General features: G+C 30.8%; 2 protein-coding genes across 3 annotated transcripts in view; both read left to right on the top strand.

Annotated features, from left to right (window-relative positions):
- LOC126842869 (uncharacterized) overlaps positions 1-8,481 on the top strand; it is a 37,372-nt gene extending 28,891 nt beyond the window's left edge. Inside the window, exons 3-10 of one of the 2 annotated variants that reach the window (XM_050580083.1) lie at positions 349-466; positions 903-1,000; positions 3,136-3,267; positions 5,446-5,653; positions 6,315-6,462; positions 6,529-6,667; positions 6,932-7,130; positions 8,070-8,481. In XM_050580083.1, coding sequence (XP_050436040.1) covers positions 349-466; positions 903-1,000; positions 3,136-3,267; positions 5,446-5,653; positions 6,315-6,462; positions 6,529-6,667; positions 6,932-7,130; positions 8,070-8,221 — 1,194 coding nt within the window. In that variant the 3' untranslated portion in view covers positions 8,222-8,481. The remainder of the gene's footprint in view (positions 1-348; positions 467-902; positions 1,001-3,135; positions 3,268-5,445; positions 5,654-6,314; positions 6,463-6,528; positions 6,668-6,931; positions 7,131-8,069) is intronic. The other variant, XM_050580074.1, reaches the window with a different exon arrangement.
- A 4,733-nt stretch (positions 8,482-13,214) lies between these two features.
- Positions 13,215-15,635, top strand: LOC126841220 (farnesol dehydrogenase-like). The gene is made up of 6 exons (XM_050577555.1): positions 13,215-13,303; positions 13,384-13,407; positions 14,504-14,644; positions 14,886-15,066; positions 15,286-15,415; positions 15,497-15,635. Exons 1-6 carry the CDS (start codon positions 13,268-13,270, stop codon positions 15,633-15,635), a joined length of 651 nt encoding a protein of 216 aa, XP_050433512.1. The 5' UTR covers positions 13,215-13,267.
- The last annotated feature ends 908 nt before the right edge of the window (positions 15,636-16,543 follow it).

A 16,543-nucleotide genomic window follows, 5' to 3' on the forward strand; every position in this document is an offset into this window, starting at 1 on the left:
AAGATGCGGAGTGGTACGAAACATAATACATTTTTTTATATTCATTAAATATCATATTAACATGCTTCTCCCCGAGGAGAAAGACATTTTGTCTAAGAAATAAATAAATAATTAAGAAATTCGTCAAAACGGTGTACGAGAATATAATTTTTTTGAATTTATAATTGAGTAGTCTTACTCCATGCAGAGTATAAATGTCAATAGTGTGTAAGTGCATAGGAAACCCACATAAAATGTGCTATTAAAGGGAAGGGATGGGAATATTTGAAGTGAATCGACTAGTGGTGAACTCTTCGATATGTTAATTACTTAAAATAAGTAAAAAAATAATTTGCCTTTTTTTTTTAGCAACCCAAATTCGAGACGCTCACCAAAGAAACCGTGCAGACGTTCCGAGGTAACAAAACGGAACGGAAGATAACGTCCGAAACGAAAAACGTCGAAGACACCGTCGACAACAAGTTGGGTGTGTATACTTACAGAATATATATTATAATAACATTATGCACGATAATAATGTACTTGATTTTTTTTTCTTCTACTTACGCGCCGTGTTTGAAAAATAATCGTGTTAACCGTTGCTGCGGTTGTTGCCAAATAGTTGATGTAATAACAATATCCGTTATCCCACACGGTAATGACATTGAAAAGACGGGTAGTTGTTATTGTTATTGTTATTATTATTATAACTTTTTTTTGATCTTTTCACGCAACGGTTGATTTCCCGTTTTCGTTCCAGAAAATATAATAACCTCTGTCGAACGCGCCACGGTGTCTACAACACTTTAAAAACGTTGACCAAAAAAAAAATAAACGAGTCGATATTTTTTTTCACCGCCATCGTTGTGTTTCGTGAAATAACTTTTAATTTTAGTTGATTTTTTGTTTTGTTTTTTTCTTAGACGGTTCATCCGACGATTTCCGGTCGTCGTTGTCGTCCCGGTCTTCGCGGTCGTCCACGTCTTCACCCGAACTGAAATCTTCCACCTACAAACAACAGGCAAGTTTCACGCACTTACATATATTATTTACTACTTAGGTTTGTATCCGACAATGGCGCATTAGCGGTGGGGGGCTTGGGATACTAAAAACAGGACACAACACTATCCAAAACCGCCTTTAAAATTGCCTTAGCAAGTTCCTGAGAAAAAAGAAAATATGTTGGTCTTTGCAACGTGCACGGGGTAAACGTTGGCAGCAACACTCCTGGGGTAATTTCACATCTGGATTCTACAACATTGGACATTGTTGATTTGTGCCTTTGAACAGAAGCCACCAGAATTTCTTTGTAAGACTGTGTAATTTTCAAAATTATAACCGTATAATAATTTTTGCAGCGCACGGGATTCGGTTTTTCGGTTTCGAAATTGAATATTTCTATTAATTTTTCTACACGGTTTACACCCGCCTATAATAAACGACAGTGGAAATTGCAGCAGTGCGCTACCATATAAGAATTATGTCCGCTATTATATTAGCTACGGTGCACGCATGCTGCATGTGTGTGAAAACCGTCGTTCAGCTCTCAACAACACTCTCGCTTTTCCGCGGCCTCGTTGTGTTTACACCTCACTCTGTTGGCCGGTAAATAATAATAACAATAATAATAATAATAAAGATAATTGTATACAAGTGTGTGTTACGATGCACACATACATACTGCTGGAATGTGTCAATTATTATAGCCTGGATTGACAGCGGCTATCAGCTGTTGTTGTACAGTAACCGCAGAAAGTGTCGAGCCGTGCGAAAGTGACGTGTGTTATTGTATTAAAATCAAAATAATAATAATAACAGCAATATTGTTTAGCATGTGCGTTTCGATGCCATTGAGCTACAAGACACATGATATCATGTTGGACAGAGACACTTGGTTGCGCAATGCCACCGGCCGGAACCGCTTTTGTGATTGCCTCGAACGGCCCCCAAGGACAAACCGATTTGGCCGAGCTGCGGTTTTCTTAACGGACACAGTAAAAAATATATCCGACAATGATTTCGGTCGGTCAGGGGTTGCAGGGGTCGGCAACCTTTTGTACGATCAACGACCAAAACAGCAACCCACCGGAATTCGTTAAGGATAAGACGCGTCTATGCATATAGTTTTCTCCAAAGACAAACGGCAATTTTGTATTACTTTCTACAACAAAGTATATGTTGGGTAATTGAAATGGGGAAAACAATTTATGGTGAAGACTTTAAGAGCTTATAAATGGGGAAAAAAAACAAAATGGCACACGCTAATAGTGAGGAGATAGATAGATTTTGTGGCTGTATGTAAACTGCGACAAAAATGATAAGATACATTCTACAAAACTGGAACATCTTATTTTATACCTATACCTACTATATAATATACTATACTTATGTACAATAATACATACCGATACGACAACATATACTCGTATAGGTACAGAAATCATAATATATAGATGCTATACAGGATGTTCAAGTTGACACATAAATAAAAATTAGAGTTGCAGAAGAAGGTGTAATACAACAACGAAGTAAAATAACAACGCAAAACTACAAATTTATTAACGAAAAGTGACAAAAAAAGAAGATAAACAGATTTCAAGTTACGAATTTTTGAAAATAATAGGTTTTAAGAATAAACAACAAAATATTAAATAAATTAGATTAAGTAAATGTAAACAATAATTGTATTATTATTTCAATTTTTAATTTTCTTAGACATTATGAGCCTATTAGATGTACAATAATTTTTAATGTTAGTTAAATAATAATATTTTTCAATTTCATATTATATATATAAGTATGTAAATTAAATTATCGCAGTTTGTATAGTGTTAACATTTATATGCCGTAGTTAACATATCAGCTTATAGAAAAAGGGTAATTTTGGCGCAGTTTACCATCTCCCGAGTTTGTCTTGGCTTTAATGTACGGTAATATACAGGTAGATCGGATTTCATAATATGCAAGACACTCGTTTCCTGTTGACATAATTGCAATTTTGTAGTTTTTCTCTTTGGAGATACTCAATTTTAAGGATGTCGTTTAAGAGGGGGGTGCAAATAGACTTTTGAACTCGGACCGCTAAAATTGACAACCGATTTATGAGCTAAAATATAGCATTGCGTCTGATGATAGTTTTTTTTTGTTTGTTTTCAGAAATACGCTATACTGACGAAGCCTCAAAAAAAGATACTCTATGACGAAAACACATTCGTCCAAGAATGTCTGGACGCGCACAACCAATACAGAGACAAACACTCGGTCCCCCCGATGACCATAAGTAAAAAAGTGAGTACACATCAAAATATTAATTTGCAAATCTTAACCCTACAACGTTGCATTACTTCACCATCAAATTAGTTAGGTCTGAGTGGGACTTAAGTAAATGTAGTACCGCTCGTTATATACATCATGCATTAATAGTTGTTAAATAATGATTTACTTCCACCTTACTGTTCGAATATTTAGCAACATATTAAAATAAATTAGATTTTTTATTATTTTATTTCCAAACTATAACGAGTAATCATACTTCTTATAACATTTTAATAATGATAACTTAAATATTCACAATTGTGCTTTTTACTTAGTCGTTCGACAATGCCTTTAAAGTGTATCATAGGTGATACTTATTTGTGTGTGCTTGTTGCATACAATATCACTTTAAAAAAAAACTTCTTTCTGTTCTATTTACTACAACTTTGAACGATAAAGTTGCTGAAAAATATTTTTTTCCAAGTGTCAAACGTTTTTTTTTCTATTTACTTTTTTTTTTTTTTATAAAAATATGGCTTCGACTACTAGGTCATTAGCCTTTAGTTTACATTTACATTTACATTTTTTAGTACAATATTGAATTTTACAGTTTATTACATAAGTTTATTTACTTTTGTTTATAGGCATTTAATTAATTATTTTGTTCTATACCCATACACAGTCTATAGATATTGTGTTAACTTTTTTTTTTGTATTATTTTCTAACCATGACGCCGGTGATTTGCATTAGGTCGACGGGGATTATATTTTATTACTGGGGCCGTTATTCTGGATAGGTCTTATTCGTTTTCGGGTCGGCGTTCAAATAATATAATGTGGTGTTAAGCATGTTATTACTATTATATTATAGTAAAACAGTCCACGAGCCGCCTGTGCCATTGTGCTAAAAATAAGCATAATATATAAAAAATGGGCAAAGGAAATCTCACGTTTTTCGTCTCGAAAAAATCAAGTTTTCCCTCGACAACAATACGCTGTCAGAGTGGCAAAAAAACCTAAAGAAATCATGCGGTTTTTGGCTTGTTTCTCTACTATGTTATACTGCGGTTTTTCGGGCCCAGTGAGTGGATTTCAAAAGAAGCCATATAACAATCCAGTCGTTTATAGGGGAGAGATTAGCTCAAGTCCACTGTGAACGCACAGAAATAAAGCGCACACGAAAATAGTGTCGGACGGAATTAGGCAAAAATGTGCTCGAAATTGTATTTGACTAGTAGAAGACTTAGAAGACGTTTAAAGAGGAAAGGGTAATTTTTTTAAATATCTTTTGCCCAACTTAAGTATCCTACTTGTATTATGCTATTTGATGCAGTCGGTTCAGCAGTTTGGAAGATAATATCATTGTAAAAATAATATCTTCTCAGCTTACCCCAACCCTGAATGGCTCGATTCGAGGGTTCATGAACTTCTTAATGTGGGTCATTCGCCAACGTTTATCTTTTGTATTCAAACTGCTTTCAATTCCACCTCACCCTGACCGTTTCGGGACAATATTGCATTTACTCTTCTGGTACAAGTTTTATCGTGGCCTTCTGCTTTTCCATCGAGACAGCAGCTGGTGCCGTGTGTATCCTTCCGGACCGATAGGCTAGGGTTGATCAGAAGTAGAAGACCTGTACTCAGTTAAATGATATTAAAATTGATATAAAAAAAAAACGCAACATTGCTCGGGATTCTCTATGATGGATAAAAAAACCACATAAACGTAACAGCAATGTTTTCACCTCATCGCGCCCGACACGACTATAATATAAAATATATAAATATATTATTATTATACGTCGTTTTATTTTTTTTTCGTCAACATTTTTCCATACATAGTGTTTCCTAAATGATTTTAACACCGTCGAAGGCCCATTGTTGTTGGTTGTCGACAAAAAAAGTATATTAGACTTCAAAAGTAGGTGATTTAGCTGGTTGCATAACGGCATTATGACAATGGGGGAAGGTGGCAGATGAGTCATCTATTATTGCGTTTGAATAATATTTCTCATTTTTCTTGTTTGGGTTTGGAAGTTTTTTTGGCGATTTTTAGCAGTAATTACAGACACATTTATTTGAAAATTAGTCAAAATGTAAGGCTCATATCCATAACATTCATATTGAACATGGTCAACTAAATTATAACAGTACAACTAACTATAATGTTACTAAACGGACGCTTTGTGTTGTATTATGTTTGTATTGTAGCTGTGCAAGTACGCCGAAGAATGGGCAAAGTATTTGAGCATCAAAGGCATTTTGGATCATAGACCATCGTCGCCTTATGGTGAAAATTTATTTTGCTGTTGGACATCGTTGCCCAACCATAGGATCGACGGTCGAGAGCCCGTGGATAGTTGGTACGAAGAAATCAAATTTCACCCGTTCGGCCGAGAACCTACCACCCTTAAATCAGGTAAATTTTCAAATCGAAAACGACCGGTACACCAATAATTCTATCTCGTGAACGACAAACAATATGGCGGCAGCAGAAGAAAATAATAGTGGGGGTGTATATAAATAATTAGCGCGGATACGATGGCTTCAGTCTACAGGTAGCACCGGAGTCAACAACACATAACACTCCTAAAGATGGGCCATTAAAGGCTTCTGAAACGTTGGCAAAGCTAATTGGCAATTATAGTTGTATAAACCATTTAAATTTACAAAAACGTGGTTTAGGGTATTTTAAATACTTTATTCGTTTATTTGTTGTACCAGTTAATACTAATTGTAAGTTTTTACTACATCAACCTTAGTTTGAGCCTTGCCGACTAGACTAAGATTGTCCGTTACAGTTTGAGACGTTGTGTTTTAACAGAGATAGACAAGACGCTTTAAAAAAAAGTTATTTTAATGAACAATTAGTTGTATTTAAAAATTCCAAAGTTACTAGTTAAATGTTTTGCCTTTTAGATAAAACAACTAAACCTGATTAAAAATAAAATAAAAATATTATAATTTAAAAATTCTCATTTTTTATTTTAACGTACTTAAATATACTTTATTTCGAATCGGAAAAACTGATTTAGAATAAAATGTGCTTAAAAAAGCTTCGATTTTTTTTATTATTTTAGGCCATTTTTCGCAAGTGATCTGGGCGAGCAGCAAAGAGGTCGGCATAGGCGTGGCGTCCAGTCGTTCCGGTCAAGTGTTTGTGGTCGCTTGTTATGATCCTGCCGGGAATTTCTTGGGACAATTTAGAGACAACGTTCCGCCAGTGGGGTAAAGTGCATGTGGTTAATAAAAAAAACAACCAAATTAATTATTTTCCATTTAACGTGCGATTAGCGGTTTCAAAAACGCCCTACACGTGCCAAAGGTGTTGCAGCCTGCTTACACGGACGAGCAATTGTACAAAGACAGTTTAAAATTACACAATGACTACCGATCAAAACACGGTTGTGGCCCGTTGACTTTAAACAAAATGGTTAGTAGAACACGGTAAACGATATTAGTCTTTGATTACGATTTGTAATAAATCATATAAGTTATAGATTCCTATTCTGCATCTGTTTTCAGTCTAATTTCCAAACCTCAAGTCATAAAACTGTACAAAAAAAAAATTCTCTTAGTCACTTTTATTATGGTTTCTGTCCACTGCAGTACTTTATATTATCTTTCACGCCAAGTTGACCGTTTTGTTTTGTACTAACCAAAACGTGTATTGATCGTTGATTTGGATTCATTTCAGTTGTGCCGGAACGCACTGACTTGGGCCAAGACGCTGGCCAAAGACGACAAGTTTATGCACCAGCCCGACAACCCTTTTGGTGAAAATTTGTTTAGCATGTGGTCGTCGAACCAAGTGACCGCCAAGGACGCCATCGTTAATTGGTACAAAGAGAGCAAGAACTACGATTACACCAGAGAACCCAGAGTATTAAAGTCTGGTAGGTATACAGGGCGAAGGGTTTAACGGAAGACACTCATTGTCTCAAGGTTTCCAACAATTTTGCTTAGGTTGGTTATTTTACAACACTATAAAAATTACTGAACATTTAGCTTTTTCAGTATTCTTCAGAGCTCTATCAACTTTTGAACTCGAACGGTAACGTTCTACGAATTTTTTAAGTCAAAAATAATTATCTGAAAAGTTTGTCTGGTCGATAGTTTACAAGATATAATTGTTCTTACTTTAAACAATTGAGTTTCAAAAGTTGATAGAACTCTGGAAAATACCGAAACAGGTAAATATTTAGACGTTTTATAATATTGTAAAATAACATAAAATATAAAAATGTTTTCAAATGGTAAAACAATGTTTACACGAAACAGATAAAAGTACCCTTTAAAGTGATTTTAGAGACACAACCCCTCTAATGCAAAAAAATTAGAGGACAGAATTTCACCATATGCTTTTTTTCAAAATAACAGTCAGAAAAAAAAGTTACAAGTTTAAAAAAATGTATTTTTGCAGTCATCATACTGACCCATGCTTTATAGATAATGCAAATCGCATAATATGAAGTTTATTCGGAAATCTTATCTACTATCTTTATCTTTATCTATCCTCTATCTTTTTTAGTTTAGATTATTTATCTGTAAAATCACTTTGAATTGTAACTTTTTGTGTGCTTCGATGAAAAAACGTTTTAATTGGCTGTCGACGATGCTGAATGAAAAATAACTCAACCATCAACAAATAGTCTTAACCTAACTTAACTGATAACTACACACCAAACTATAAGTAGCTTTGTATTAAGATTATGCAAAAAATTGCCTATACCTAACTCCTTAATAAACACAGAGGTTATGATGTCCTCTTAAACAGTTTTGCCGCTGTTGTCTCAATGTTAACGCGATTTTAATGATTTTTTTTTGTTTATTAGGACATTTTACACAACTCGTTTGGAAGAGCACCAAGTCAATGGGCATCGCCATGGCACAAGGAAAATCCGGCAGAATCGTTATCGTGGCCAACTATGATCCGCCGGGTAACATAATGGGACAATTCACCGAGAACGTTCTGAAGCCAATTTAATTTAGATTTCCATATTTATTATTATTATTATTATTATTTATACGATACTCGAACATTCTCAATAGAAGAGACATTTATTTTCCCTTTTCTATCTATAATTCTTTCTTGCTCGTTACTGTTTTCGATGTCTTTTGTGAAAAGTTTACTTAAAAAAAAAAACAAATGAGTGTTATTATTTAATATTTATACATAAAAAATATTAAGTAACATAAAACGTTTTTGTGTTGTATGTATTATCAGTTGTACGATATTTATTTGTGATACCAATTAATTAAAAATATGTGCGATTCAATCAAAAACAATTATATAATAAAATACACAACAAAAATGTGTAACTAAAAATAAAACGATTTTTTTTTTTAAATTAAAACCCTTTTTTTGTTGTATTTTATTATTACCATATTAATATTGCATCATATTTAATCTTTCCATTAGTTAATGTGTGTGTTCATAAAAACATGCAAAAAATAATTCTGATATGAAGCTAAGTGAATATCTACTTGTTTGACAGTTTGATGGGTGGAAATAATAATATCTTACAAATCTTAAGGAAATTTTTTAATTAATCAAAGAATACATTTTGTATAAAAAAATAAAGTCCACCACTTTTCTTATAAACAAAAACCATGTACAACAATAATTATATTACATTTTAAATTATAAATTATCTGATTTTTTTTTTTTATATCATTATTATTTGTTATTAAAATAAAACTATAATCATTATTAGATCATTTTTTTAAAGTAATGCTATTTTACAATGCGGTACAATTTTTTAGTAACTCATCTATTGTACATTTTTCTGATATCTGGATATTTTCTTAAGCGATGGGATAGGTGAAGTGAAATAGGCATTATATGTCAAGAAATGTTATGACTTTAAACGCAATTATCCAACACTGGTTAGTTTACACCGACAGTTTAACATTTTCATCAAATTATTCCAATTTAAAAAGTTATTTAAATATACTACAAGATAGATGAATATTTAGTTTTTTTTCTAAACAATGAAAGTGATTAAATAACTTTCTATTGTAATAATTCCTGTAAACCTGTGACTTCCCCGTCGTTTTACATTAATATTGTATCAAATATCGCACTTTGGGAAATTCACTTAGTTAATTACAAATGTAAATACATTTTTTTTTTAGAAAAAAAAACAGCGTTCGTATTTTGTTTTATTTTATGGTATACTAACATCTTATAGTTAATAGTATGGAATTGAAATTGAAAACTGTTGATGATTTAGTAAATGCAGTAAACGAAAATTAAAAAAAATTATGGTATTTCATAAACCGGATAATTTTTCTTAATTTCTCGTTTTTTTATTTCTAAGGTGAAAAGCAGTAAATCTAAAAATAGAAATGTTAAAGGAGTTAATTTTTTCAACTGACATTCCTTCCCAAGTACCAACTAGATATAATGTGTGATTTGTAGAGTTGCTACTCAAAAGGAGTTGGTCCAGTATTAGAAAAGTTACAGTGTACACAGACAGAAAGAAGCACACACATCATAGTAAAATCAATAGCGTCTCACAATCAGCTAAAATTACAAAACGGAAATTATCTTAAGCAAAAACGAGTGTCTTGTCCAGAGTAAAGGGTAGGGTGAATATTGTGGAAGATACATTGAAAAATGGTATGTAAAAAATGTAGTGTTGTAATGGTAGCTTTTGGTCGTTTGTAGAAAATATAGTTGATAGGCGCTGATGAAAAACTAAGAGATGTGATCACAGGTGTTTTATGATTTTGCTAGTAGGTCATATTAGCAATGCGACAAATAGTTCACAAAACGGTTGTTTTGAGATTTTCAGGCTCTGTCGCAAAATGTATTATCTATGTCAAAGGATCAAACGGATTTTGTTCGTTTTAAGAAAAAAAAATAGCAATACAATTCGCATTCGATAAAACCCGTCGGCCACATAGTGTTGCCGAAAAACTATATAAAATCTGTGTCATTATTTTATTGACTTGTTTTTGTTGGTAGTATTTGCATATGCGAAAAAAGGTCACATTTTAAAATGGGCCATAATTCTTTAAAGGTTTTAGATTTTAGAGATACAGCTGCCCCTATTTTTGGTTTTACATTATCCCTACATATTATACTTAGCAGGAGTGGGTACATGGAATATAATATAAAATAATAATAATAGTAATACATTTAAGAATGTATATTGTATATTATAGACATAGTGTCTGTTGGTTTACTGTTGGTAAACACGGCAACGAATTATTAGGAAACATCGACGACCAACCCTAATCGTAGCCACCCTAATAGATACCAAAAAATATTATTTAAAGTCTTCTAATGGTCAAATAATTAATACTTATAATAAATATTAGTAGACAGAATAAAAGATAGATAAGTTTACATAAATTTATTTATTTTCATTTTATCGATTTAAAAAATATAATAACACTACAATGTAAAGTATAATATAAATAATATAATACAGCGAATGTCTTCGTAAGCTTATTGGTTATTGATAAGGCCCATAAGGGTAATAGTACAATTCTCAAATAATAATTTTCATAAATAACTAATTTAAATAAAACAAATGTATACTAATACATTTTTTTAGTATAATTTTGTAACATACTAAAAAAAATTGCATTGTGACTGAATAACTTTAAATAAAATAAAATATATTGGCCTGTATGCAACCAGTCAAAATATTAAGACTAATAAAGCAATTATTTATTTTGATTTAAATGCATAAGCGTGCAGGAAGTAATGAAATTTAAAAATTAAAGAGTTCATAAAAAGGAATATTCTTCAGATAAAGTACTGTCTATTTAATTTGAAAACCAATAACACTTTTCCCAAGAACGGTGTAAACTTTATCGTTATTTCTCTTTTTCTAGTAAACTTTTAGGACTTGAGGTTGACTGTTGAATCAACAGTCAACAGGTTTCTGTAAAATTTTAAATCAAGAACAATTTACTCAAAAATATATTGACTATAATATAGTTAGTATGTGCCTATAGATATTACCTACTTATAAAAAGGGATAATACGTTGATATAGTATTAGGTACGGTTTTGTATAATAATATCTTATAGAATGGTTTAATATATTTGAAAAAAAAAATGTTCATTACATAAAAAAATAGACATAAATCTCGGCCCATTACCGTCATTAGATGAAAATATTTGACTTCAGTCTCTGATTTTATGATAAAAATTTCAGAATTTTAAAACTGGTAGAAATCGATTTTTTGTGAAAAACCACTATTTTAGGAGTAAATATGAGTGAAATTTCAAACATTTTTGTGGAGGTCGGGCCGATGACCGCGTTTGACTCGGAATGCTCATTATAAATTATTACTATATTAAGTAGAGTCGGGTACTATAGGCCACAGACTATATGAAAACATATAGCTTATATATTTTATAAATTTAATTTTGATAATACCTAAGTACTGATATATACTACATTGAATTGCATTTTAAATTATGCATATTTGTTTTGAAAAATAGTGGAATTAATTAATATTCTTTCCTAAAAGTGGCGGAAAAATTGTCTTTATTTGTTTTTTAGCCATAGAATTCAAATTAGTCAAAGTAGATGTAACTAAGGTATAGTGTAAATCTACTACATGTCAAATTATTTTTATATATTTTATTCTAACGAAAAAAATATTTTTAAGGGACAAAAAATACATTTACTTGAAAACAACAATAATATGCATAATGTGATAAAAACAAATAGTAGTATATGGAACAAAAAAAATAAGTTGTTTTTCAGTGAACTATTTTGGTATTCGAAACATTTGTACAAAGTAGAACAACTACAACGACAACAACAGCAGAAAAAACAAAAAAAACAATATCTTTTTAACGGCGAATGGTTAAAGTTTGAATTCAAACTTACTCGTCCATGTCTGTTTAATATACTTCATATTGTAAACTGATAAAAATGTATAATAATACCGGCTATAATATACGGTTTTGATAATAAAATCGAAAATAGTATAAACAGCATGGTACATTGTAACGTGTAACACATTGGTTGTATATTGTACACAAAATTTATTAAAAATATTTAATGTATTGTCTTTTATGGATAATCAAATGATTTAACGCACTACAACAAAAATTAATATTATCACTTTCAGCTGTAATAATTCCTGTAAGCCCTGTGACTTCCCCGGCACAAATATGCCCCGACCTTACTGTACTGGTCGCTTTACATAAAAAATTAGTAGTAGCACCTGCTCGCTAATTAGCATGTATAAGTCCAAAATAAAAGTTCTTATTTTTTATTTTATTAACTGAATATGTAATTGAAAGGTTTAATTCCAAAAAAATGGTCAATGATACTTAAGTAGTAAGTTGTGTTTTTGTAAAAATATTTCTTAAAATAATATACCATTACAAAATTATTATTAATAAACATGTGTCTTAATCGAAAGATTATAACTTAATTCGTTTTGGAATACCTTACAAACATCTATTAAGGATAAATGGTGTTGGAAAAGTATTACAGCTTAATACAAATCGTTATTAGTGTTTAATTAATATTTAACAGTATGATAATGGACTAATTTTCAGATTTTAAATTAGGTCTTATCTTATGTTGGTCGTTTTAACAATTTTAAATTTTACATTAATTAGGTATAACTCTATTTATAAGTGATGAGGTCCCTAACTTGACTTATAATTTTGTATGGTTATTAATTTCTTTGGTTAAAAGTGACCATTTTTGTTTTTTTAACAAAGTCCTTTGACTAATTACTACATTATTAAAAACACAGTTAGATGATGTACAATATGACCTATATTTTGTTTTTGAAAACAACTTGTTTTCGTCTTAAATAAATATTTTTCGTCTAAAAAACATGAAAGTATGTCATCAAAGTATGTCATTTTAATCAGATTTTTGTTGTGCTCGAAATTTGTTTTTATGTATTATTTACAAGAACGGTTGTCAGTCATTGCTATACTATATAAAACCAAATTTCAAATACAATTTTTTTAGTCTAACTTTATACTTTATACATCGTACTTGTCATTAATATTGTTCCAGAACGTCCATAGCTAAACAATGTTCTTCAAGGCCGTAGTAATCGTCTTATTCTTAGTATGTATTATATAATATTTCTAATAACTATGGTGTAACTAATTGTATTAATGAACGAATTTACATTATTTATTTTTCAGCTGGCTCTTGAAATAAACTCAAAGGTATGTATTAACATCACTTCCTTTATTTAATACCAGATGGTGTATTTCTGAGCTAAATAGAACGGGATAAGTGATTTAATATATTCATTTTTAACGTTTCCTAGAGTAGCTATTTTTCAATACGATTTAAAAATGAATGGGGAGAAAAAAGTATAAAGTAACAGTCCTATTAAAAATTTAACCTAATCTGACAACTTTTATTTTTTTGCAAATGTTTACTATCTAAATGTAATTTGTAGTATTTTTATCGATATTTAATTGGCTATAATATAATATAAGCGCTGCCCAAATTTTTAATTGTAGCACTAAGATAAATATATTTTATTTCAATACTTTACTTTATTTTTCAATTCAATGTATTTAACTAATATTTATTATGCATTTTCCACAATAATATATTTAACTTCTAGTTGGTTTTTTTAAATTAACCTAAAAATTCCCTTTTTATTTCTATTTTATCGTTGTTTAAAAAAAAAAATATCTTATAGCTCTTAAGTGCTAAAATTATATCTTAATACAAAAATTCCTTACTTCCTTGTGAGGTAGGAATTGACAAGAAACAATGCCGTTTAAATTTTATATTCCATCCGAAGTTTTCTTTTAAATTATAACTTTTCTAATCGAAAACAGTGTTATATTGTAATTTAAAAGCAATGTCTATTATCTTTTCGTTAATATTTAACATCATTTTTTAATGAAAAAAAAAAAATCTATATTAACGAACAGCTTGTTACTTAACGTCAAAGTAGGTATGTCTAATTTATGTACTATTTTCGAACCAAAATATTTAATAAATATTTCTTTAAAAACGGTCAACCTTTATTTTTTTTTAATTTTATTTGCTTACATAAAAGTCATACGTAAAATGACAAGTGTACAACATGTTTAGGGTTTATAATCCAAGTTGCCTTTAAACAAATTGTCTTTAATATAATAATATGTTCCATTCAAATGTCGACTCGATTCGGCCGTTTTTTGGTGAATTTATAGCAGTAGTGTTATTAAAAAAACAAATAAGGATATCAAAAAAAAAAAAAAATTATTACAGATATAATGTAATAATAAATATTTAGAACATACATCTTTTTTTTTTTAGCCTCCCGAATTAGAACGTTACAGAGGCAAAGTGGCTATGGTAACCGGAGCTAGCATGGGAATAGGTTTTGCTACGACTATTGCATTGCTCCAAGCCGGTATAGATGTAGTGGGTGTAGCTAGGCGAGGAGGGTATGAACAGGTAATATGCATAATATGAGTTGTATAAGTTGGATATAGCTAAGTAATAGAAAGTTCTACATTAGTACTTTTAAGTAGAAACGATGACAAGTATGTTGTGTTTGTTATGGCCGTTTAAGCCATAATAAACTGTCCTCTAGAATTATTATATTCTTCAAATTATGTTAAATAATGCAACACAAAATCTTATTCGGTCAAAAAAATGCTGAACTGTAATATTACAGTGTGTGTACAATTTTCAGTCTATAACAAGGGCGTTACCGATTGAAAACAGCGACAATTTTGGTAAATTTTATCCAGTACAATGTGACATAACGGATGAAAAAAAGTTATTGGAGATATTCAGATGGATAGACGCCAAATTGGGAGGTGTTAGTATAATGATCAATAACGCAGGCGTCATAGAACGGGCTACACTTATAGGTAAATTAATAGTTAATTGTGAAGGGTACTTACAGGTAAAAAGCCTAGAAAAAAAACCATTTCATTAATCTAAAAAATCAAGTTTTTAATAATCCGGCTTTAATTATACCGGAGTCAAAACTTCTTATTTTTTGAGATAAAATTCATTTAATTTAAGAATTATTAGCAACTTTTGAAACCTAAATGGTAAATAAACATTATTTTTGTTTTCACTTTTAGGAGGTGAGTCGGCAGCCTGGAGAAAAGTTTGGGAGCTTAATGTCCTTGCCCTGACAGTGTGCACGAAAGCAGCGATCTCATCCATGAACAGACATATGTCTTTGAACGGTCACATTATTCACATGAGCAGGTAATAATTACTGAGTACATATTTTTGATAGATTGAAACAGCTTTGCTGTGTGATATTTTTGTGTACCTGCAAATACTTAGTATCGCCGCATATTCAATGGTAACTGCGATGGGCCATAAAATGTATAACGCGTCCAAAGTGGCTGTAAGAGTGCTGGCTGATGGCTTGAGACATGAATTACAACTGTACGATTCTAAAATCAAAGTTTCGGTAAAATAACATTGTTGCCAATGACCAACACCTTTCACATTGGCTTACACGCTGTTGTATAATATGTTTCAGTGTATCTGCCCGGGTCTGGTCGACACTGACTTACTTAATGCGGAATCGCATTTAAAAGATTTTTATCCACAACATTTTTTTTTAAAAGCCGAAACCGTTGCTAAGGCAGTGTTGTATGTGCTGGATACACCTCGGGACGTTCTAGTATGTCTTATTGTACTTACAATTACATAGATTTCATGTTTTCATTAAAATTAAAACATACAAAATTGTCACTTTCTTAAGAAAAAATGAACGTATTTTTCTTACTAAATCATCACCTATGTATATTATTAATAAATGATGATTTTCAGGTTGCAGAGCTTATGCTAGTTGCAGCCGGTATGACCATACAAGATCATAGCGTCGCTCCTGGGCCTCATACAATATAAAAAGTTTCTGAATACAATTTTTAGAATATTATACAAGTTATTAGATTATTGTTTTAATGTCTATGAGAACTTCAGTTAAGATTGATTATGTCACACACAATATATATATTATTAAATAGAATTCTACTCCATACCATTTATCAATTGCATGTTAATACTAATGTATTCAAAGTAATTTAAGTATAAAATCTCGAGTAATAAACATAGGTTTACATGGATTTTTTTTTTCATTTTATAAAAATTAAAATAAAATAATATTAAAATCTAATGTATAATATAAACCATATTTTTAACGAAAGTATCCGTTAGCTAAGCTTGTTGTGAAGACAAGAATTCTGGTATATAATAATCGTGTATATTATACATATTACGTTAAAGGCATGATGTAAATGAAGTTTTAAATTTAAAATTAAATATTAGCTACATATTTTTTTTAAATAGTTTTTTTTTTACAATTTAACCCTTCACTGCATG

The sequence above is a fragment of the Adelges cooleyi genome, unplaced genomic scaffold (assembly GCF_023614345.1).
Source record: "Adelges cooleyi isolate 19-005CV unplaced genomic scaffold, UGA_ACOO_1.1 ACOO_flye_CR_arks_rails_tigmint_CR_PRNA_108, whole genome shotgun sequence".
NCBI classification, from domain to species: Eukaryota; Metazoa; Arthropoda; class Insecta; order Hemiptera; family Adelgidae; genus Adelges; species Adelges cooleyi.